The sequence below is a fragment of the Xyrauchen texanus genome, chromosome 29, assembly GCF_025860055.1.
Source record: "Xyrauchen texanus isolate HMW12.3.18 chromosome 29, RBS_HiC_50CHRs, whole genome shotgun sequence".
NCBI lineage: Eukaryota > Metazoa > Chordata > Actinopteri > Cypriniformes > Catostomidae > Xyrauchen > Xyrauchen texanus.
The window spans coordinates 3,440,008-3,466,085 of NC_068304.1; the positions used below are offsets into that span (position 1 = coordinate 3,440,008).

The following is a 26,078-nucleotide window of genomic DNA, read 5'->3' on the forward strand; positions in this document are numbered from 1 at the left end:
TAATCCACTTACTTTAGACAGAGTGATTTCAGGACACCTCAGTAGTGTACAAGAGCTGGAGGAAACAACATGCATCACACACAGCTCATGTCTGTTCTGAAACTTTATTCATATACAGCAACTATCAGGAACTGACATTGTCTTTTCCAGTGTTGAAATAATGGGTCAGTCACAGAGTGAAATGCACAATGAAGTAGCACTTGCTCAGATTCAAGGGCTGTACAAGAAGTCTGTCAGCGAGTGTCCTAGTGGAAATCTGCATCTCCATGAGTTCAAACGAATCTTTGGCATCACCCATAAATCCACAGAAGAAGAATGTGCCTATATGGAGAACTTGTTTAGGTCCTTTGTTGCAAATCAGGTGAGTGTTAAGCAGTTTGTTTTGTGCATTGAATTCTGAAGTGTTTTTCTAGTGTACTGAGAACTCCTTGAAGAGGCTGAGATATGACTGGTCACAGATTATGGAATTACACTTCAAGAGATACTGCTGTGTTTGGCAATATATATATTGAAAAGCACAGTTCATTTATTTCCTAGAATTTTAAACAAGATCTTTTCAGACAGCAATTGTTTCTTGGGGTGAGCTCTGTAAAATATCTTTTCCATGGCTCCTCTGACACAATGGAGTTGTGAAGTCACTTTATTCATAATGTTAAAATGTCAATTTTCTGTGTGCTTAATCCCATTCTGTATGCACAGCATACAGAATTGAAAAGAGAAACTACAGTAATTGAAATGAAATCTGATTGAACTTGTTTAAACTCATTCAATAGCAAACACCAACTGGCTTGGCTATTGGTATCCATGCTTCTCGTTTAAAGCCACGAGATATCAACCATCACAAGTTCTGGAGGAAGCTGTATTTCGTACATTAACAGAACAGTACTTTTGGAGATTAACTAGTGAATTTACATGCGGTTAACACTCCTGAAATTTATGTGGCCATAATTACTGTAATTTCAGTTCTAAGAAACAAGCATCCTTTCTGATAAATACCCAAGTTACTTACAAATAGCTGATGCTAGCCCTATAGTCATATTTTCAAAATGACTTCTGGGTCAATTCCTCCTTGTAAACTCAAAGATGATCATTTAAACGAGAATTAAATTACCACACAATCCTGGTGTTTGTCCATTTGGTAGGTATTACAGCCAGTAGTTTTCTCCTGGGTGGTGGAAGAAAAACATAGACATTTCCAATTTTGATGCCAGTAAATTAAAGACTGGCTTCTGTCAATGCTGAAATGATCTCGTGTCCCCCATCTAAAACAGTTGCCGTTCACATAGGACTATAGTCTAATCAAATAGAGCAGAAATGATGTATGAAACCCATTTTATGTGGTATGAGAACAATGATTGTGGTGCAATAAAGCAAAGGTAATGTCATCTTCACTGTACTTAACACCCCCGTTTACACCTGGTATTAAGATGCATCTTGGGTAATCCTGACACATCGCTGTTTACACCTGGTTAAATGCATCTCCTGTGACAACTTGTGATTGGATTTGGAGGGGGGGTTCTGTTTCATGACCACATACATCAATCACTATGTCAGTGTGTTGCTGCATGACATTAAAGCACAACAAAGTCAGAAAAGACAAAAAGCCTGGATAAAATGGCACGCTATTTCTCCCAGATGCATCTGAAGCACAAAAGCAACATTTCAAGCAGAATTGTCTGTTTTTAGTGGATTACCTGAATGAACCTGAGCTGCAGATGTTTATGCTTCTCATAAGTGTCCGTGTGTGTTGATTTCAGACACACTGAAGAAGAACGTGAAGTTCTCATACTTATATAATAGTAGTAAATAAGAGTAAATATCTGCATTTTTAAATTTAGCGATTGGACGGTTGTTTCCTTTTGCCATAGCAGGCAAAGATTAAACTCTTGTTTTGAAAGGTGGATTGACAGTTGAGGGGTGGTGCTTTGCTGCTGCCGGGATGCATAAAAGAAGGATGGATTACTGTTTACACTTCAAATGTGATGCGTTTACATACGTTTTTGACTACACTGGTATGTGGTTTTTGTGATCTGCTCACAAAACGTTTTAGACCCCGTTTAGACCTGTATTTAGTGCTGACCAGGGCTGGACTGGCAATCTGGCCCAACTGGTATTTTCCCAGTGGGCCGACAGACTTTGGTGCCAATCGGGGCGGACTGGCCTGCGGGAGAACCGAGCGGGCCGGTGGTTCGGCCTTGAAACGTGCAGAATGGGGCATGCTAAGCAAAAATGAACCACCGCGATATGCAGAACGGAGCACAAAACAGTGCCGCGATATGCAGAAAAGGATAGCCAACCCCCCCGCTCAACAACTTTTGTATCCAGTTGCCATGTAAAATCCCGGGCCGATTTGTCTTCCCAATCTAGCCCTGGCGCTGACCACATGTGGTTGGATCACCCGAAACACAGGTGTAAACAGGGTCTATATGATTAAAAACAGCCTTTATAATGTGGATTTTCTAAATGTATGAGACTGAAATGATGTTCTTTGTCTTAAACGGTTAATGTAAATTTCTCTTTTATTTTAATAACACCATTGATTTCATGGAATATGTGGCTGCCCTACATTTGGTTCTTCGTGGTAGACTTGAGGATAAACTGAAGTGGTCTTTCAAAGTTTATGACAGCGATGGAAACGGATGTTTGGACAAGCGAGAGGTGACGCAAGTTATTAAGGTGATGGTGACGATTCGTCTGCCGCTGAAGGGCTTTTAAGCATGTTTGGTGATGAAACGATATTGGATTTAATTTAAATAGCAAACTAATGCTTTTTAAACTCACCATTTACTCAATTGTGTGACGTGCAAAGAGAGGATGTGCTGCACAGAGGTTGAGGGATTGGTGGGGTATCTGTGCAGCATGTCTTTGTTCCAGTCACAACTGTCCATTAGGGATGGGACACTTAGTTTCTTTTCAATCTAAAACCAAATATTATCAAACCAATATCACTGATATCAATAGCAATACTGATACTTCTATTGAAAGGATTTGGGAATGTTTCTGCACTGTAATTCCAGTAATTCATCTTGTTTAGTAATACATTAAGAATTGAATCATATAGTTTTGGCATTCCATATTGCATCTTATCATTAACACAGGATATGCAGACAGTAATACCAGGGCTCTCCATTCTGTCTATAGACTATACACTCACTGAAGATGCATGAAAACTCTTCGAGCTGTGGAGATCTCAGCCCAGATCAGATATGTGACCGAATCTTCAAACTTGTTGACAAAAACAAAGATGGTAAGCTCTGAGAAGGATTTTCTAATTATGTTGCACAATCTCACATAAAACCCAAAACAGATGTTAAACTTGATCTATACTGAAGTTTAAGTGAAGATAATTTAATGTGTTGGTTTATTTAGCAAATAAGTTCTGGATTATTTGGCTTTTCGTCTTTGATTTTACACTTAATATTGATAATATCAACTTCTGCTTCAGAAACCTAATTCAGGGATATTTTTGGAATAAAAATAATGCTTACAGCAACTTTGTTTCAGACTTTGTTTAAGGGTTAAAGCTGACCATCATCCTCTGTGCTCTTTCAGGTGAGATTTCCCTAGAGGAGTTTTTGGAAGGAGCTCAGAGAGACAAATGGGTGATGGAGCAACTTAAACTGGATGTGAGACCAAGTGGCTGGTTTCTTGAACAGCAAAAGAAATGTTCACAAACATAATTGTGAAAACTGATATGCCCATGTCTTTTACATAGTTTTTTAACTTTAACAAACTTTCCCTTTTAAATGGAAAAAAGCCTTATGTTCAATGCAAAAATATGCTGGTATTTGTAAATATGTGCAACTTTTTCTGTATTTAAATTCATTACAGTGATTTTTATGCTTAATAGATATGATGCAGGACAAGGAAGTTACACAATGAACAGTAGAAAGGGATACAAACAAATACAAAATAAAATGTTTTGAGTTATGATGAAAGTTAGGCTTTTCTTATAGCTGTTTATTTTATTCACCTTGTACTGCACACATTATTGGCCAAATGGAATTATGCCATGATTCTGGTCTTAACAACATGGAAGCATTTCTTTCTCTCGTTGTCACTTACTGAAGAAGATAGGAAGTGTTATTAGCACTGTTGCAACAAAATGAAGAGCGAACGGTGTGCATCATGTGTGCAGCTTTATCAATTTTTTTGTATTCTCGTGCTGCCACAGGCAATGCTGGGAAAAGCTTTTCATACATCATCAGCTTGAAAAGTCAGGGCTAAAAGAAAATCCTTAAATGTATGGCTCTGATACACTCATATTGACTGTTCTCGACTAAGAGGAAGAAAAGAAATTCCGATTTTGTGTTTTTCTTTTCTTTTTTTGCATCAAAGTAGGTGGAGGGTCAATGGAGTACTCTCCATTACTTCAATATCAAATTGAAATTTTTATTTTCCTTACCACAGTCACATTTGTCTCAGGAGACTTTAAGGTATCAAGGCATGTTTTTCTGTAAAGCTGCTTTGCAAATGTGTGTATTGTGAAAAAACAAATACACTTACAATTTACTTGAATGAAATATTTGCAAATTTAAAAAATAGAAATGGCCAATCAGAGAAGCTTTTACAACAATGGGGTTGTCAATTGGAATAGGGTAGAAGGTGACCTATAAAACCAGATGTGAAGTTGACCAGAAAAGCGTGTTTTTTGAGAAGGTATGAACTTAAAAAAAGATTAAAAGTGCCTCAAAACGCACAGAAAAGATGCAGTTTACCCTAGCTGTGTACAAACCTGATGGTGTATATGTGTTCATCTCTGTAAATAAGCCACAGAATATGAGGAACACAAAAACCATTGAGGACTCTTTTAAGATGTTGTGGAATAACGAGAGTGGGTGTTTTTACCACGATTTTGCTTCTTTCATAATACAGAATATCTATATACTGTATTAAGGGGTGTAGCCAGAGATGTTGCAACAGGGTAGGCAAACCAGGCAATTGCCTGGAGCCCCAAGCTGGAAGGGGGCCCCCTCAAGAACGGCTAATACATTGGACCACAGCAACGACAACATGGAACCCCCTTAAATTATTTGATGGTACAAGACTCTGCAATCATATGTCCGGAACCCCCCTAAATGGGCCCCCATGCTACGAGCTTGCTGTCAAAACTTTCGTAGTTTCAGAGAGGCAATTAAATGACGGACCATGAAGTGGATTTACCCGTCTGGGCATATTAAACGGAAACGAAAGCAAGAGGAAGAGGAAAAGGCCCTTTCTGCCTGGGGCCCCCACAGTCTCTAGAAACGCCCCTGGGCGTAGCTAGACCTGTGCTGAGGGGACTGAAGCCCTTGATCTTTTCTGGGCTGCCCCGAATGTTTTAGAGGCACAAGAGTGAAAGTAAATGAACTATAAAACGATTATTTATAGCAGTAGCTCCCAATCGGGATGCAGCATATTTTTTGTTCTTTCTACAACACAGAGAATCAACTCAATTCTGTGCCCATGTGCCATTTGACTTCAAGCCAAGTGCTTGCAAACAGCGTGTGGTGTAGAGTACTTGTGTCCACCCATACGGGATATTCCAGAATCCTCCAGTCTGTCCTGGAAAATGCTAAATGTCCTGGAATTAGATTTTTTTTCTACATGTTTACCCAAATGACAACTCAACTTGTATGTCAAACGTGCTCTCCTAAACCACTCTTTCATATGAATCATTAGAAAGTCTTATGTGAATTGTTTCATTTGTATGAGTCATGCAATAAAGCCTGATTTATTATATATTAATACAGCATAAACATTGGTTGGAAGGGCGGAAACTTTGTGATGTGTCAACATGCACCCTGGTAAATTACAGGAACTTTACTTTATTTGGGTTGCCTTTACTGGTAAATGTACCACATGTGCCATTCACACATACCATCAATCTGGAAAAGGTTGTTTACACACAACTTGCCAACTTTTTAATCTGAAAAATGCAGTAAATTTTCTGGAAAATTCTGTATGTGTGAAAGGGGCTAATGTGTTCGCCCGGAATCATTACACTACAAACACACACAACTTTGCTTCCATGTCAGTGATAAAATGATGGAGAAAGGACCTCTTAATGTTATTTATTGTACTTACATAACAAGCCCAGATGGGACTTGTGATAGATATCAAGTATTTTTCAGTCAATGTAAGGCACAAGCAGCATGTCAAGTCTTAACTATCATGAAAATGCAGAATAATATGTTGTTTACAAGCACTTTTCATATGGAGTTAAAAGCGACACTTGAAGCTGGCATTGGCGCCCTGATGTGAATCGTGAATGTGGCAGATAGCCACAGTCAGATTTATTTTTGAGGATGAGCGTTTAAAGATTTAATGCCCATTGCAATGAATATTCAACCTACAGGTGAAACTCGAAAAATTAGAATATCGTGCAAAAGTTCATTAATTTCAGTAATTCAACTTAAAAGGTGAAACTAATATATTATATAGACTCATTACAAGCAAAGTAAGATATTTCAAGCCTTTATTTGATATAATTTTGATGATTATGGCTTACAGCTTATGAAAACCCCAAATTCAGAATCTCAGAAAATTAGAATATTGTGAAAAGGTTCAGTATTGTAGGCTCAAAGTGTCACACTCTAATCAGCTAATTAATCCAAAACACCTGCAAAGGGTTCCTGAGCCTTTAAATGGTCTCTCAGTCTGGTTCAGTTGAATTCACAATCATGGGGAAGACTGCTGACCTGACAGTTGTGCAGAAAACCATCATTGACACCCTCCACATGGAGGGAAAGCCTCAAAAGGTAATTGCAAAAGTTGGATGTTCTCAAAGTGCTGTATCAAAGCACATTAATAGAAAGTTAAGTGGAAGGGAAAAGTGTGGAAGAAAAAGGTGCATAAGCAGCAGGGATGACCGTAGCCTGGAGAGGATTGTCAGGAAAAGGCCATTCAAATGTGTGGGGAGCTTCACAAGGAGTGGACTGAGGCTGGAGTTACTGCATCAAGAGCCACCACACACAGACGGGTCCTGGACATGGGCTTCAAATGTCGTCAGAAGCGTCTTACCTGGGCTAAAGAAAAAAGAACTGGTCTGTTGCTCAGTGGTCCAAAGTCCTCTTTTCTGATGAGAGCAAATTTTGCATCTCATTTGGAAACCAAGGTCCCAGAGTCTGGAGGAAGAATGGAGAGGCACACAATCCAAGATGCTTGAAGTCCAGTGTGAAGTTTCCACAGTCTGTGTTGGTTTGGGGAGCCATGTCATCGGCTGGTGTTGGTCCACTGTGCTTTATTAAGTCCAGAGTCAACGCAGCCGTCTACCGGGACATTTTAGAGCACTTCATGCTTCCTTCAGCAGACAAGCTTTATGGAGATGCTGACTTCATTTTCCAGCAGGACTTGGCACCTGCCCACACTGCCAAAAGTACCAAAACCTGGTTCAATGACCATGGTATTACTGTGCTTGATTGGCCAGCAAACTCGCCTGACCTGAACCCCATAGAGAATCTATGGGGCATTGCCAAGAGAAAGATGAGAGACATGAGACCAAACAATGCAGAAGAGCTGAAGGCCGCTATTGAAGCATCTTGGTTTTCCATAACACCTCAGCAGTGCCACAGGCTGATAGCATCCATGCCACGCCACATTGAGGCAGTAATTAATGCAAAGGGGCCCAAACCAAGTACTGAGTACATATGCATGATTATACTTTTCAGAGGGCCGACATTTCTGTATTTAAAATCCTTTTTTTTTATTGATTTCATGTAATATTCTAATTTTCTGAGATTCTGAATTTGGGGTTTTCATAAGCTGTAAGCCATAATCATCAAAATTATATCAAATAAAGGCTTGAAATATCTTACTTTGCTTGTAATGAGTCTATATAATATATTAGTTTCACCATTTAAGTTGAATTACTGAAATTAATGAACTTTTGCACGATATTCTAATTTTTCGAGTTTCACCTGTATGTTCTTTCAATTAGTTAACCTCCCACTTAGACTTTGGGAAATGTTTAATGTTACTTAAATCGGTGCTATTTTAGTGCATTTCTATCTTCATACTGTGGAATACTTTGTTTGGAAAATAAAGCATTATATTGTTACATATTGTTTTGTTCTCTTCCCTAAAAAGGAAATAATGCATTTTGACAGGAGAAGTATATGGGGAAGATGGGGTAAAGAACAATGTGCATTGACTTCTAACAGCACACCCTAATCATCCAGTCTAGCAAGAAAAAGCTGTATCTGACCGACCACTCCAAATCCAAGCCCCTACACCACATCGAGATTGAGCCCTGACGTGAATTCTGCAATCTAATAGCCATGGGCATATCTTTGAGGGCTGGACCGGCACTGGATGAAGCAGAAGAACGATGCCTGAGGAGTCCAGAGGCCTGTACCATGAAGGTCGCTGAACGAACTCAGGGTTTCAGGTTGACAAATTCAAACCAGTCCAATCAGGCTTAATTGGTACCATGATGAAGCTCATCAACTTTCTCTATCAACTCAGGCAACAATCCTGACTTTAAGATTAGATTACGCTCGTGCACTTGAATGAGTGACGTTTGCTGCGCACAACACATTGAGAGAACGTGCTACACTTCTCGTGAGAGACTCTTTCCAGAGAGACTGATTATTATGAAAATAAGAATTTACATTCATTTAAACTGCACACAAGACATTGTTTAAAAATATATATAAAAAATTTTAATGCATTTACACTGCTCAAGAATTCAGCATGAAATCATGAAGACTTAAAACACATGATTTACACAGTACAAGAGATAACTGTACAATGATGAAGTGATTAAAGTCATTTACACAAGAAGAAGAAACAGCGGCTGATAGGAGTGCTCAAGAGGACTGCTGCAATCTAATTCTTAATATGATCAAATATATAATAAAACAACTGGTATATATATATCATAAGTGAATTCATATAGGTCCACAACAAGAACACAGGCTTAATCATTTTAAAAGCTTACATTTATTTAAAATATAAAATCTAATATTTATCTTAATTAGACATTAAATATATCATTCAAAACTATTACAAATAAATATAGCCTACTATTGATTACAAAACTATTAGAGACTATAAAGATGAATATTCTCCCTCAGTTTATTTTCCTTCGAAAAATCTAAAATTATTCTTAAAATTCTTAAGTTGTCAAAAAGGCTCGGAGGACTAGAATTCCCAAATATAATAAATTATTATAAACTGCCCAAATTCAATCTATATTGAAGAAACTACCATGAAAGTTGATCAGCTTTTAGCAGTTCATCTCCACAGTAACTTCCACTACACGGCTAACCTGCTCTGGATTAAAGATCACTAACAGATGCTGAACCAATCAGCTGTGAGTAAAATGACATCTCTGAAAGGTGTCTCATAAAGCACCCTTTAAAAAAAATAAAATCTTAGAAACCCATAAAATCAACTCTTCATGAAAAATGATTTATTTGATTTGATTTTCAGTAGATAGAGTTGTATTTTATTTCAAATTGAATTGTTTTTCGTTTACCCTCTTTAGCCTTAGCAAAAAAAAAAAAATAAATAAATCTTTGAAAATATAAACATAATATATTTGGCAATCTATAAAACAGCCAGTAAAATGGATTAATATGATGCCTGCAAAAAATTATTGTTTTAAAAATATTAAAAGCTCAAGATTGCTGTGGAAAGGGATGAATGCCACCCAAACCCCTTCTTTCTTTCATGGACTCCAGATGAGCGTACAGTATTTTACTTAAAATTTTTATATAAAAAGAACAAATACATCTTATTATTGCATAACAATTTTTGCATACATTATTCTAAGTGCTCACTTTTTAATTAATCAATACTTGCCTTTTATGATTTTTATATTTGATTTTTTTCAACTAAAGAATGTACAAATTGTACATCAAGAAATAGAAAAAAAAACATTCACAACATATTCAGTCCATTCACAACATATTTGATAAATAACATTCATTTACATGTTATTTTATTTCAAATAAAGTGGAAAGTTAAGACATCACCTCCTTTTTAAAAAAAATATATATTTAATTAGGTAGGGCATCATACCTCGTATTTTAACAAATGTTGTTCAAGAATATGAAGGAAACAATTAATTAATTAACAATTAATATTTTTAAGCAAATCCCATTTATGTTCACATTCCAAACTTTCATTATTGGTTATAAATGTTATTTGGTATATTTCCTAAATCATCTCTCTACATCTTTGACATTATGGGGGTTCAGGTTTAATTTTTAGTAATCTGTTTCAAAGCTGGTATTCTGATCATCCCAAATATATATTGTTCAGATTTATTTCTTAAGGACAATGGCATTTTACCCAAAATAATGTTTTCTGGATGTACCTTTTAGACTTTTTGTTGTTGTTTTGTTTTTACAATCGCATGTGCAAGCTGAGAAGCAGTTGCCTGCATTACTATAAATAATAATGAATAACTTTTGAAGCTAATCTCATTTCAAAACCACACAGCATGTAGTATGAATGCCGGCTTAGTCGACTTGGGCCTTTGGTTCGCCTTTAGTTCTTCCAGGAGAAAAAAAACTGCTTCTTCCAGAGTATATATTAGGCTTTACTGTAGGTTCCCTGGAACCTCATCTTCATTTCTTGTTCCCTGTGTTTTTGTTTTGGCTGATTTTGTGCATTGGAGCAGATGTAGGGGACAGGGGATTTCTTGCTCTAAAAAGCATTTGATTTTCATCTAGGCAAAACGTTCTGAAAACAATCATTCATGGGATGTTAGTGAATGTACCTGTTTCATCCATAAATTAATATTTATCTTTGGTCCCTCTAGTGATGTTTTCACAACATTCGGTGGTCTTGCAATGCAAGAATTCTTTTAATTGGAGAGTTGCTATTTACAGATAAGAGTTACTTTACCTCCAAACATATGTAAAACATATCCCTCTGTATCCATGCGTTGCCTTCTCTAATCAGACCTGCTGACACTGTACATTTTTCTGCAACTTTGTTTTACAGAAACAAAACATTGTTTTATGTTTGACTTAAGCAGTAAACGAGGAGCTCAATGCAGCTGGCAACAGAGACGCATTCCAAACTGAATAAATCACCCTCCAAAGGGCACTTTGAAGGAAGAACAATCATGACTGTCATGCTGTAAGATCGCTTAGAATTTCCAGTATCCATCCATCCATCCATCTTCAACCGCTTATCCGAAGTCGGGTCGCGGGGGCAGCTGCTCCAGCAGGGGGCCCCAAACTTCCCTATCCCGAGCCACATTAACCAGCTCTGACTGGGGGACCCCGAGGCGTTCCCAGGCCAGTTTGTAGATGTAATCTTTCCACCTAATCCTGGGTCTTCCCCGAGGCCTCCTCCCAGCTGGACGTGCCTGAAACACCTCCCTAGGGAGGCGGCCAAGGAGCAGCGGCTCTACTCTGAGCTCCTCACGGATGACTGAGCTCCTCACCCTATCTCTAAGGGAGAAGCCCGCCACCCTTCTGAGGAAGCCCATTTCGGCCGCTTGTACTCGCGACCTAGTTCTTTCGGTCATGACCCAGCCTTCATGACCATAGGTGAGGGTAGGAACAAAAATTGACCGGTAGATCGAGAGCTTTGCCTTTCGGCTCAGCTCTCTTTTCGTGACAACAGTGCGATAGAGCGAGTGCAATACCGCCCCCGCTGCCCCGATTCTCCGGCCAACCTCCTGCTCCATTGTCCCCTCACTCGTGAACAAGACCCCGAGGTACTTGAACTCCTTCACATGGGGCAATACCTCCTTCCCTACCTGGAGTACGCACTCCATCGGTTTCCTGCTGAGAACCATGGCCTCAGATTTAGAGGTGCTAATCCTCCTCCCAGCTGCTTCACACTCGACTGCCAAGCGATCCAGTGAGAGCTGAAGGTCACGGACCGATGGTGATATGAAGACAACATCATCTGCAAAAAGCAGCGATGAGATCCCCAGCCCACCGAACCGCACACCTTCCCCACCCCGACTACGCCTCGATATCCTGTCCATGAATATCACAAACAGGATTGGTGACAAAGCGCAGCCTTGGCGGAGACCAACCCCCACATGGAATGAACTCAACTTTGTGCCGAGGACCCGGACACAGCTCTCGCTTTGGACGTACAGGGATTGGATCGCCCTAAGAAGGGACCCCCCCACCCCGTACTCCCGCAGCACCTCCCACAGTCTCTCCCAGGGGACCTGGTCATACGCCTTCTCCAGATCCACAAAACACATGTAGACTGGATGGGCACACTCCCAGGCCCCCTCCAGGATCCTTGCGAGATTAAAGATCTGGTCCGTCGTTCCACGGCCAGGACCAAAACTGCATTGTTCCTCTTCAATCCGAGGTTCGACAATCGGCCGAACCCTCCTCTCCAGCACCTTGGAGTAAACTTTACCAGGGAGGCTGAGAAGTGTGATACCCTTGTAGTTGGCACACACTCTCTGATCCCCCTTTTTGAAGAGGGGAACCACCATCCCGTTCTGCCACTCCTTAGGCACTGTCCCAGATTTCCATGCATATTTTGAAGAGGCGTGTCATCCATGACACCCCCTCCACATCCAAGGCTTTCAGCATTTCTGGTTGGATCTCATCAATCCCCGGGGCTTTGCCACTGTGGAGTTGTTTGACTACCTCAGTGACCTCCCCCAGGGAAATAGAATCTGATCCCCCATCAGCCTCCAGCTCTGCCTCTAGCATAGAGGGCGTGTTGGGATTTAGGTGTTCCTTCCACCGCCCAATAACCTCCTCGGTTGAGGTCAACAGCGTCCCATCTTTGCTGTATACAGCTTGGATGGTTCCCCGTTTCCCCCTCCTTAGGTGGCGGACGCTTCTCCAGAAGCACTTTGGTGCGGACCGAAAGTCCTTCTCCATGGCTTCTCCGAACTTTTCCCACACCCACTGCTTTGCCTCCCTCACGGCCGAGGCCGCAGCCCTTCGGGCCTGTCGGTACCTTGCAACTGCCTCCGGAGACCTCCGGGACAACAAATCCCGGAAGGCCTCTTTCTTCAGTCGGACGGCTTCCCTGACCACCAGTGTCCACCACGGTGTTCGAGGGTTACCACGCCTTGAGGCACCTAAAACCTTTAGGCCGCAGCTCTCCACCGCGGCTTCGGCAATGGAAGCTTTGAACATTGCCCACTCCGGTTCAATGTCCCCAACCTCCGCAGGGATGCCTGAAAAGCTCCGCCGGAGGTGTGAGTTGAAGATCTCACGGACAGGGACCTCCTCCAAACGTTCCTAGTTCACCCGCACTACTCGCTTGGGTTTCCCAGGTCTGTCCAGAGTCTTTCCCCACCCCTTGACCCAGCTCACCACCAGATAGTGATCGGTTGACAGCTCTGCCCCTCTCTTTACCTGAGTGTCCAAAACATATGGCCTCAGATCCGACGACACAATTACAAAATCGATCATCGACCTTCGGCCTAGGGTGCTCTGGTACCACGTACACTTATGAGCATCCTTATGTTCGAACATGGTGTTTGTTATAGATAATCCATGACTAGCACAGAAGTCTAATAACAAACATCCACTTGAGTTCAGATCGGGGAGGCCGTTCCTCCCAATCACGCCTTTCCAGGTGTCCCTGTCATTTCCCACGTGTGCGTTGAAGTCACCCAGCATCACTATGGAGTCCCCTACTGGGGCCCAATTCAGGACTACATTCAGGGTCTCCAAGAAGGCCGAATACTCTGAACTGCTGTTCGGTGCATATGCACAGACAACAGTCAGAGTTTTCCCCCCCACAACCCGTAGGCGTAGGGAGGCGACCCTCTCATCCACCGGGGTAAACTCCAACGTAGTGGCGCTCAGCCGGGGGCTCGTGAGTATCCTCACACCCGCCCGTCGCCTCACACCCTGGGAAACTCCAGAGAAGAATAGAGTCCATCCCCTATCCAGGAGTACAGATCCAGAGCCAAAACTGTGCGTTGATGTAAGCCCCACCAGATCCAACTGGTAAGGCTCCTTCCCCCCCAGTGAGGTGACATTCCACATCCCCAGAGCTAGCCTTTGCTGCCCGGGTCTGGTCCGTCGAGGCCCACGGCCTTCACTGCCACCCATATGGCAGCGCACCCGACTCTTGCGGTTTCTCCAATGGGTGGGGGGCCCAAGGGATGTAGAGGAGGGTTTCACGTCGCTTTTTCGGGCTGTGCCCGGCCGGGCTCCGTGACAAGCCCGGCCACCAGGCGCTCGCCGACGAGCCCTCCATCTGGGCCTGGCTTCAGACGGGGGCCCCGGGCTTCCTCCGGGCAGGGTAACTCCTCCTCCTTCCGTTTTTGCCATAGAGTCTTTGTGAACCATTCTTAGTCTGGCCCCTCACCTGAGACCACTTTGCCTTGGGAGACCCTACCAGGAGCACATGGCTCCAGACAACACAGCCCTCAGGATCATAAGGGCACACAAACCTCTCCACCACAATAAGGTGCTGGTTCCCGGAGAGGAATTTCCAGTATAAATTACTTAAAATGTGAGTTCCGAATTACCCTTATTTTTGAGCCCCACACTATTTTGCCCTCCAAAGCTCTCACATTGGATGGTAATGTCTTTGAAGGGAAAAGGGCATAGGGATGATCACTTCTAAAGTCAAGACAAGACACATTTATTTGAGTAGCACTTATAACAACACATAATGTTTCAAAGCAGCTGTAAATTCTGCTATAACAGAAATTAATGAATGGAATGCCAATATTAGTTATGTTTAGAACTATTAGTGGATACAATTATTAAACTAAGTGTTGTGGGTCAACAATTAAACAAAATTATTTAGTATCAAGTCCTTGAAGTCATCCCGAATTGACTGAGGAAATACTCATTGATGCAGTGTCCTTTGATTTTGGCCGCTGAAGGCTTTTTTTAGTGGTTGATTCCTTTTCTAAGTAGTTTAAGAGAGTGTTGTCCCTCCTTTTACAAATGGATACAGGTATCATTCGGTGAGGAGCATCACAGTCTGGCTGGAAGCTTATGGAGGTTATTTTGGTGAACTCCATCCACAGCCCATGCTTCAGACAGGCTCATGAAGAATCTCATGTCTTTGTGTTTGCTCTGTGAAGTCTGTCTTAGTAGAATGAATTGAACTCTGGCTGGAACAGACCTTGGTCATCATCACTTGGCTACATTTAGCAGTGGGAGTTGGACATCAGGCAGGATTGGGTAACTTTGAGATATATATCCCGAGGTTTAGACAGGGAAAGAAGCAGAATCAAATTAGCATATGTCATTCACTTTAAAGTAGGATTAAAGAATAAGAAGTTTTTCCGGTTCCAGCAGACCTAACTTATGCAGCATAACTATGAATTGAGGGATAAATTAGGTGTATGCCTTGCAGAATAGATGAGTCTTTAGTATAGACTTAAACTGAAACAACTAAACCTCAAAATCATTTTTTCCTCTTAAAGTAATATTTAAAGTTGAAACAAATTTCAGTTATAAATAATTTATAAATTTAAGTGTTTACTACTTACAACTAGATTGTAAGTAGACTTAACAAAAGTTTTTGCTGCCTCAACAAAAAAAAACATATTTTTAATCAAGTGAAAAACTTTCACATTCTCAACAATGCTTAACGCGAGATCTTGTGATGAGCGGGGCAGAGAGAAGACATTCGTTTGTCATCAGCCATCTTGGGGAACGTGTCCAAGGTGCGCATACAAGCTTAAAATCTCCCACCGTCATCCAATTTGGTAAGTAAATATTTGATAAATATTTTGAGTTAATTTTGTTTTAATAACTTGAAAAGATGACCTATATTGTCTAAGAGTAAAGGTATTGTTTAAATAATCGTAGATTTTAGATCGATCAAATCATGTGTAACCAAACTTGATATGGGAAGCATTTGGGAAGACTAATGCAAGGCAAATTAAACTTAATGAAACTAACAAATTCAAATTTGTGTACAGTTCTAATGATTATAGGGCTTGGCCATATGTTTGTATTAATTGTTGCGATGATATGAACTATCCATCAAGAGAGATTTTGCTTCATGTGATACACAAAAGAGCCTAATTAAATGCAATTCAGTTTTCGCTCACTGTCGGATGTGCTTTCTGTGAGCAATTGAGATAACACAGTAGCTCATTATCAGTCAAAAAGGACGTTAATGGTTAATAGATTTTCAATTAATTGTCGGTAATAATTTAACATTGTAAAGGGTGGACACGGGCAACCAGGTTTCTTCAACTCAGGTAAGCAGTTTAATGGAGCAACATGGGTTATTACAGGAGCGCCACAACACTTTAAAAATAGCTTCACATCACTCTTCCAGCTTCACTGATTGATTGAGTTGATTGATATCTGATAATGTCTAATCATATCTGATAATGTCTCCCAGGGGAAGTATACAGTATAAGGAGAAAAGCAGAGGCCCTAAAACTGTTCCCTTTGGAATGCCATACTTTGCTTTATTTTGATCTGACAGCTCCTAATTTACACAGACAAAGTGGTAGAGGTCAGAGATAGGACCTAAACCAAGCTAATGCCTGTCCACAAATGTTAATTTTCAAGCCTATCCAAGAGAACATCATGATCTATGGTGTTGAAGGCAGCACTAGGATCTAAGAGCATTTAAAGTGTGATGCAGCCACCATCAGATGATTGGAGCAAGTCATTTGTAACTCTGATAAGTGCAGTCTCTGTACTATGATGGGGCCTAAATCCTGACTGAATTCTTTATATATACCATTATTCTTAGTTGGGAGGACACTAACTTTTCTATTATGTTCAACATAAATGGGAGATTTGAAACTGGTTTATAATTAGCCAATTCTCATGGATCAAGCTGTGGTGTCTTGATAAGTGGTTTGATAACTGCCAGTTTAATGTTTCTTTAAAGATAGAGAGGAGTTAATAATATTAAAAAGAGGTTCTAAGATTGCAGGAAACACCTCTTTTAGGAATTTAGTCGGTATTGGCTCATCCTGACCTATAACAGTGAAGGATTGAAGTTGCTCGTGGGGGATAATTTGAGTCTTCTGAGGTGCTGTGGTAGACCGATGCACAATTCCAATTTTGTTTCTGATGATTTCAAATTTATCTGTAAAGAAATTCACAGTCATTACTACTATGTTGCAAAGGAATATCTGGTTTTATTCCTACTATGTTGCAATGGAATATCTGGTTTTATTCCTAACCAAGAAGCCACAGTACTGAATAAACACCTAGGATTGTTGTGGTTATTTTTTATGGCTTTGCTCAAATATGCAAACCTGGCACTTTTTAGAGCATGTGTTTAGTTAGAGACACTATCCTTTCATGCACCACGAAATACCACTCATTTTGTAATCTTCCAATTACAAGTATTACAAGGGTAGTTAAGCCCTCATGTTTGCCATTGTCTCTTATCAGGTATATCAGTTGCCCTACCTTTTATATGTTGTTTATCTTAATATTTTTTCAAGTTTGACATCAATAAAACATTTTCTAAATGACTTAATGAGGGTTTTGTGTTTGGTATATCGGGGAAAAGACACAGTCTCTATATGATATATAGGTGATACATTGTCTGTGTTGTTTATGTGACCTATGTGATGTCTCAAGTAGCTAGTAGCTGTTCGGATTAACCAGTTTGTCTGCTTCCTGACCTGGGCCCCAGTTAGTCAGATACTATCACTATTAAAATTATGAGCCATATTACTAGAAAGGAGAGCTTTTAGGTCAGTTCTACCCCAAAAACTGTTCCAATAGACTATAAATCTTATACTATTCTCCGGGCACTACTCAGACAGCCAGCCATTCAGTAATACTGATCTACTATAAACTTTGTCACCATGACGAGCAGGGAGGGGACCAGAGCACATTGCAGATTCTGACATAGTTTTTGCAAGTTCACACACCTCTTCAACATTGTTAGTGCCGACATGAATAACAATCTTAGAAAATCTACGTTTAGTATTAGCCAGCATAGTAAACTTGTGACATGTAGTGCAAGTAGCAATAACGTGAGGTGATGCCATGACTTACTGCAATTGTTTGTCGTTGTTGTGGTGGCGGTTTTTGATCAGCAGGGGTTTGAGATTGATGTGAAACCCTATCATAATTGTTTGTTGTTGTTGTGGTAGTTCCTGATGACCAATGGTTTGAGATGGATGCAATCATCCATGTAAAAATGTGTGTGGTAAAAGCACATAATTTAATAGCAATAAAATTAGGAATACAGCTGTGTGCGGTAAAATGTTGTAATTTTAAATACCTCTTTGTGGGAAGCAAAATAGGTAAATTTAGATCATTCACTATGTTGGACTCGTTTCAGTTATTGAAGTTTGGCAACTTCCACATGATCAGTTTCACTTTGATCATTTTAATATTTTCTTAACTTTAACTTTAGCTCATTCATTTATCTGAATTTTGCTCATGAATGTCCTATAAGGCCATTTTTCATTTAAATTACAATTGTAAATTGATGCCAGAGTGACAAATACAAAGTCACATGACCCCAGTATTTGCAGAGACTCAACTGTCAATAATGTTTACAGAAATTTGGCCAAATTACTTATTGCTGTTCTCCCAAGCCTCTCAAATGTTTGTATACCCCAGGATACAAAAACCTTTGAAGGGTTTTAATAGCATCAGAATATTTGTTACAGTTATGGGAATACTACTGTGACCAGATAAGGTTTTATACTTTGAAATGAGAATGGCTCTGTTTAAATTGTATTTATTTTTTATTGCAAAATTGCTGTGAGCCCCAGTTGAAGACACAGAGAACATATATATGTTGGCCTTAACCTGTGTCAACCTGGACAGACATCTATTCCAGTCCTACCTACACCAGATCAGACTTCTCTCTGCTTTTATATTGATGGATGTCTATTAGCAAGTTCTCTTCAGAATAGGCCTTTATCATTGCCAGCATGTCACCACATCCGGCTCAGAATAGTAGCATAATCAAACATTCACCCACAGTTCGGTCTATGGACAATTGCCAGTTTTTATAAATAAATTAAACTAACTTTCAGCAGTAAACATCAGCCATTGAAATTGTATCTTTGGCTTAAAACAGCACTTCACCATGTGTGTCATCTTCCACTTCAATTTATAATAGTATCTGAGCAGGGCGATTATCAGGGCAAAGTTTTCCTGGTACATGAGGAGCTACACACGTCAATATTTTCACTTTTGCAGCATGTTCATATCATGTTTGTATTTGTAACATACAGTTGTAGACACTATGATATTTTCATTTCTTAATTTTTTTTTTTATTGCATTCACTTTGTCATCACACTCAAACCGCAAGGATATAACTCCACATTTACAATGATTAAAAAAGTTATTTCCTATTCGAAATCTGGTATGGAAATGTTTCTTTATTTGAACATTTTAAATTGATCTTATAACATACCCGGAAAAAAGTACTTAAAAGCCATGTGATCATTATCATTGCTTACATTCTGTACATTATTTACTCAGAATGTATTATTGTTTTTTTTTTTTGTGACATTCTGTATACTCCTGTCCTCTAATAAAAGACTGACTTCCAGTGTACTGTGTGAAATGCTGCCTACTCATTTATCTGCTTTAAAATCATAAAATGCATCAAATAACATGACACTGTTTTCTTTATTTCATCATCCATGAGTAATGATTGGAAGGTGGTGTCTGTTTGGATTAAGTATTTAGATGAATTGTACATAAACTAGACTATGATAAATCTGTGCTATGGGCACTGCCATTGAAAGAGACTGTAGTGGAATTTGTTTTATGCTACAAAGCAAAGCGTCTGCTGTGCAAACTGGGAAGTGTGATAAAGGCCTATTAGATGTATGTAAATATAAGTGTGAAGACACTTTCCTATATTTGGCTGTTTTGTCTTAAGACTGACATTTGTGGACTTGCTTTAGTATGGTTTAGATCCTATTTAGCAGACCACTACCACTTTGTCTATGTAAAAGAGGAATAGTTAAATCAAACAAAAGTTAAGTATGGAGTGCCACAGGGATCAGTTTTAGGACCTCTGCTTTTCTCCTTATAAATGCTTTCCCTGGGAGATATTAACAGGAATCATAAAATAAGTTTCCATTGTTATGCAGAAGATACCCAACTTTATATTTCTTTGAAACCCAACGAAATTTCACATTTCTCCAAATTAGCAGTGTATCAGTGAAATCAAAGATTGGATGGCCAGAAAGTTCACAGTGGCCATTCAGGGGATGTAATGGTGACTTTTGTTTTTGTTAGCTGGGAAGTGTTTTGAATCATTCTGATATATATATATTTATATAAAAATAAAAAATTTCAGTTGACAAAAAACTTACAGTTATCTAGGAGCTTTATACCAGGGTTGGGAGTGTTACTTTTTAAATGTATTCAACTACAGATTACAGAATACATGCTGTAAAATGAAATTTTGAATGTGTTCCATTAGATTACTCCAGGTCAGTAACATATTCTAAATACTTTGGATTACTTCTAGATTTTTTTCACTTGTTTTAACTATTAAAAAACTCTGCCAGTACAGTAAGACAAAATACACATGTTAAAAATACATACTGTGATAAACATAAATATCTTGTGAAGATATTTAAATATCTTGCAGTGTTGTTTCTAAAACAAGATTAATCAAATTCATCTTGTTTTAAGGATGTTTAGTTATTTTTACAGGATCACAGTACAAAAATGATCAAGAATATGATTACTGCCCTAATATCAAAGGTCTTACAAGAACATGATAACATGAATTTTCTTGATAAAAAAAAATATGATTGTGTCTGGTAACATGTGCATGTAAAATGGCTAGAAAAAGCATTTTAGCTTAGCGTAAACCTCACAATTTACACAAGGTTTATTTCTATTTCTTCTGCTCCAAACTTACTTCAAACGTATTCTCTGTCTGCTCGTATGAATGTAACACATCATAAGAAAATGTTTCACAGCTGTTCAAATGCACTTTGGATCACATAATTTATACTTATAAATGTATTCCATCTGAAAGTAAACTAAACTAAATATTAAATGAAACAAAAACATTAAAGGCAAAGTAATCTCTTCAGTAATCAAAATACTTTTTGAATATAACTGTATTCTAATTACCAATGATTTAAATTGTAACTGTACTGGAATACAGTTACTTATGTTTTGAATTTTAAATAAGTAATCCCGTTACATGTATTTGGTTACTCCCCAACCCTGTTTATACCATTATTAAGCAACATGATAAGTGTGGTTGAGAAACTGATCAATATTAATGTCAGTTTTTACTATTAATCTCTACTTTCACTTTCTTCTTCTGTTTTGGCTATTTTCATCCTTATGTTGGCATGCCTTTAAAGCAGTTACAAGGCCGACAACAGTTTAACAGTTGATTTAGCCTTTGAAATAACGCTCAAGGTCATGACACAACAAGGTGTTTATTAGAAAGATAATTTGTTTCTTCAAATCAAATATCCACTTTTTAACTGTCAGTTGTTTTCAGTGTAATTTAACAACATTTCACTCCAGGTTAAGTTGAGGAAATGCCCAAAGCAAGAATAAATAATGATTTGATAAAGTACTTGTTAGTTTTGTCCATATACAATACATTCCAGTAGGTGGAAATGCACCTCTTGCGTTAGATTGCCAACCGCCATTACAACACCAGAAGAAGAGGAAGCGCATGCGCAGAACGTACGCGTTTGACTTCCTGCATAGATTAAGCTTATTCACATTTATGAACTGAGAATAAAGTTACAGTATCTCCAGCGCGCAATGCAACAAATGTGTTAGACATGTTAAACATGTAAGAGTGAGCATATCGCCTTTGAGTGCTGTGGTCCAAATGCGACGTGATATATGTCCGTGTTATTGAAAGACAGGTAAGATTGTGTAAACATCTGAACACCTCTACCGTATTAGTATTATTAGTCACGTCAGTTTGAACATTTTCACTTTTAAGTGTGTAAGGTCATATTTTTTTGATCTTCTCAAGCTAACGCACAGTTAAATAAATCGTTATATCTTTAATCTCGTTTAACCTGGTTTCTTCGTGTCTTCGTAAATATTATTTGAAGTACCCTGGAATACCATGGATATACCGTCACTGTACCATGATACACCATGGTACTGTTTTCTTTTTGATGTTTGTCAAGATATGTGGTTTGTGTTGAGTGGGTGGTTTTGTTTCTCTATTGTTTGACCAGATTTATTGTTATATTTGACGTTGACTAACATTTTTTTTCTTTAGATATTAAAAATGATTTTCCTCTGACTGAACACAGACAGTATTATGCCCCCCTGGAATTATTGCTCATGTTCTTATTAAAGTAACAGTTAACCTATAAATACAAATTCTCTCATGATTTACTCACCCTCATGCCATCCCAGATGTGTATGACTTTCTGTCTTCTGCTAAACACAAATAAAGATTTTTAGAAGAATATTTCAGCTCTGTAGGTCCATACAATGCAAGTGAATGGTGAACAGATCTTTTTAGCTCCAAAAATCACATAAAGGAAACATTAAAGTAATCAATACGACTCCAGTGGTTAAATCAATGTCTTCAGAAGCGAAGTCATATATGTGGGTGAGAAACAGATAAATATTGAAATCCTTTTTTATTATCAGTCTCCACTTTCACTTTTACATTCCTCTTTTGTTTTTTGCCGATTCGTATTCATTGTACATTTCGCTAGCTGCTGGCTAGTCTAAGGTGGAGATTTATGGTAAAAAAGGACTTAATATTGAACTGTTTCTCACCCACACCTATCATATTGCTTCAGGAGACATGGATGTCATGGATTAACCCCTGGTGTCTAATGAATTACTTTTATGCTGCCTTTATGTGCTTTTTGGAGTTTCTGAGTTCTGTTCACCATTCACTTGCATTGTATAGACCTACTGAGCTGAAATATTCTTCTGAAAATTTTCATTTGTGTTCAGCAGAAGAAAGTCATACACATCTGGGATGACATGAGGGTGAGTAAATCATGAGAGAGTTTTCATTTTAAGGTGAACTATCCCTTTAAAGGTATGTTCTATGTTATAACAGCTAGCAGCCATATCACCCTGTAGTTTAAGACCGGTTACCCACTGAAGCTTGAGCCTGGTCAGTACCTGGATGGGAGACCTCCTGGGGAAAACTAAGGTTGCTGCTAGAATTGGTATTAGGGAGGCCAGCTGGGGGTGCTCACCCTGTGGTCTGTGTGGGTGCTAATGCCCCAGTATAGTGATTGGGACACTTAACTGTAAAAAGGTCCTGACTCTGTGTTCAATAAAAATCCCAAATTTCCCCCATTGGCCCTTATCAATCATGGCTTCCTAATAATCCACATCCATTAATTGGCTGTATCACTCCACTCTCTTCTCTCCACCAATAGCTGATGTTTGATGAGCGTACTGGTGCACTATGGCTGCTGCCGCATCATTCAGGTGGATGATGCACACTGGTGGTGGTTGGGGAGAACCCCCTGTTCACTGTGTAAAGAGTGTAGTGTCAGAAAAGTGCAAATCTAAATGTAATGTTCATTTAAATTAAGATAAATCCACAGCATTGTTTACAAACACAGAAATAATTTGGAGTCCAAATTATTTCTGGGATAATCAGGGTTTACCTGTTATGTTGTCATGACAACGAAGTTGTAATTTTACACTGATAAGGTTATTAAGTGATTTTATCACACTAAAATCACGTTAACATGTGTAATGTTTAATCTACGTATTGTGGCAGTATTTATAAACTGTGTTCATGGTACCTCATTTTACTAAACTGTTGCTGTGATATCTTGTCATAGGCCATAGGCTCTGTCAACAATGCTGAAGTGGTTTTCGGCAGATGAGGGCGGCTCTGCCCATGGAGTGAGTATTAATCAATTGTTTAAATGTCTTGTAATGTAGAGGATTTTCTGTGATGTATGTTGTCTCATTCTTGCAAACCAGCCTGATATGTTTACTGTGGGATTGTCTAGCAGCATAGTGCGTCTTTTTATTAGGAATTGTTCAGGATATGCTTCATGTTAAAACAAAGTTAGAAAATGCCATGCATGCGCTGAACACGTCATATTAAATGCTTATTACTGTCTCAGGCCCCTGGCTCTCCGCAGGTGGATGCGGGCGTCAATGCCCCAACGCTATCTGAGGTCACTGAGCGGCTAGCACAGATGGAGGAACTGGTGACTCAGTTAAAAGAGCTGATCAGGGAGAAAGATGCAGCACTCTGCAGCAAAGATGAACGACTTAAGGTACTTTTCAAAAAAAGAAAATTGTTCCATCCTCATTCCTTCATTTACAGGTGGTTACATGTGTATTAGCATCAGTTTTAAACAATTATATATGCAAGGAATAATTGGGCTCAATTCAAGTAAAGCTCTATCAAAAGCATTTGTGACATAGTGTTGATTGCCACAAAAAATTATATCGACCCTGTTGTGGCAAAAAAAAATATTAACCAACCATTATCACTGCGTAAGAGACACTCTGAATCAAACAGTCTTTTAAAATGATTTATTCTTGCAAGAAGGACCCGGTCATTACACAGGAGTTAATCTGTGCCATGAGTGAGACAGAGAAAGGGAGGGCTGACTTGTATTTTATACTCTTTTATCCCAAGGTTTCTTAACAGAAGCAGATCCTCCCCCTCTGCATTCCTCAGACACAGAGGCATTCCCTTGCAATGACTATCACTTATCAATGAGTATCAAAATTTCTACAACAACCCATACCCCTTATACCCGCAAATTCAGTAAAGCACTAACAATAGAAGTAAACGAGGCCAATCCAGAAAATTTTTAAATGCACAGTTTCAAAAGTATAGCCATAGGACTTAAACATGATATGTGTGTTAATAGGGATGGGTAAAAATATAGATTTTCCGATGCAACACAATCTTAATGATATTGATTCCTTTATCCCAAGGTCGATAATTAACTCTACGCAACCCTCCACCTCAAATGGAGAATATCACTTGCCAGTGAATGTGTAATATAGTAGTGATGTATACAGAAGCAAGATCTTTCACTGTGTGTTGAAAGTAAAAGTTGTTCCATGTAATGCATGTCCAAAGACGAGATCCACGCAACCCATTTGTCATTGAATAATGTCTCTTTTAACCCTTGTGCGGTGTTTGTGAGTCACACTTGTTTATGGATCAAAAATGACCAAACATACAGTACATGTGTACTATTTAATTATTTTTTTATTGTAATATTATTTTTTAAATGTATGTTCAAATACAAATTTTACTGAAGTAAAAACAATAAAGTTGTGCTTTGTTTTTTGGGGGCGAGGCGTTATGGTATTTAGACCTTATTTAGCTCTAAACTACTAAATTACACAATTAATTTTCATATAAAATAAGCACATTTAACGTTATCACTTGTGCACAGTGCATTCGATCCTCTCTAGTTAAGATGCGCTCCTTTACAGACACTTTTTACAGAACTGCCTGTTTTCTTAAAGAGACCGTAACGTTTTAGCACGTGTTCAACAAATCAATGTAAATACTTGTAAATAGTACAAATTATTCAGTTAAACAATAAAATGCAAATTATAATTGGCAAAGCTGTCTGCGTTGCAGTTTGCAAGCGCACTAGGTTAGCGCAGACTTATCATACCTTTCAAATCATGGTGCTTCCTTATTTTACACTACCTTTGACAAGAATTGTAAAGCTATCTCTCATCTGAATCAGTCAATTAAAAAAAATATATAATATACAAAACAATTAAAATATAATGATATACATATTAATAATACACAATATTAATAATACACATATGTAAATATATGATCTATATTTAATATTTAGTACATAATCTGTTTTCAATATACATCATAACTATTTATGCAGCACAGTTCTCTTTCATAATTTAATCTGTTAACATATGCAGTACATCTTGTCAACTTTAAACAGACATTTTTAAGGTAACTGACAAGTTTTACATGATATTTCACACAACCTTCCTTAATACTGTTGCAAACCTGTATGACTTTCTTATTTCAGTGGGTATCGAAAGGAGATATTAGGGAGTTTCAGTCACCATTCACTTACATTGAATGAAAAACAAGATGCCGTAACCATGAATGGTGACTGAGACTAAACATTTTGCTTAACACTTCTTTTTTGTTCCATGGCAGAGAACAATTCAGATAGACTCAAGGGTGAGCAGTGATGACAGACATTTCATTTTTATTTGAACTGCCCTTTCACTATCTGTTCAAGTATTTGTTAAAGGTATCTGCCAAGCAA

At 38.7% G+C, this 26,078-nt stretch overlaps 2 protein-coding genes across 2 annotated transcripts in view; both read left to right on the top strand.

Annotated features, from left to right (window-relative positions):
* The first annotated feature begins 142 nt into the window (after window positions 1-142).
* On the top strand, window positions 143-3,680 carry LOC127622792 (guanylyl cyclase-activating protein 2-like). Its single transcript, XM_052096880.1, has 4 exons — window positions 143-362; window positions 2,528-2,676; window positions 3,142-3,247; window positions 3,553-3,680. The coding sequence occupies exons 1-4, from the start codon at window positions 161-163 to the stop codon at window positions 3,678-3,680; spliced, it is 585 nt and encodes a 194-aa protein (XP_051952840.1). The 5' UTR covers window positions 143-160.
* Window positions 3,681-21,598: 17,918 nt separating this feature from the next.
* si:ch211-220f16.2 (golgin subfamily B member 1) overlaps window positions 21,599-26,078 on the top strand; it is a 57,492-nt gene continuing 53,012 nt past the window's right edge. The window contains exons 1-3 of the mRNA XM_052097784.1: window positions 21,599-21,713; window positions 23,628-23,691; window positions 23,919-24,074. Of these exons, the coding sequence (XP_051953744.1) occupies window positions 23,647-23,691; window positions 23,919-24,074 (201 nt within the window). The 5' untranslated portion in view covers window positions 21,599-21,713; window positions 23,628-23,646. The remainder of the gene's footprint in view (window positions 21,714-23,627; window positions 23,692-23,918; window positions 24,075-26,078) is intronic.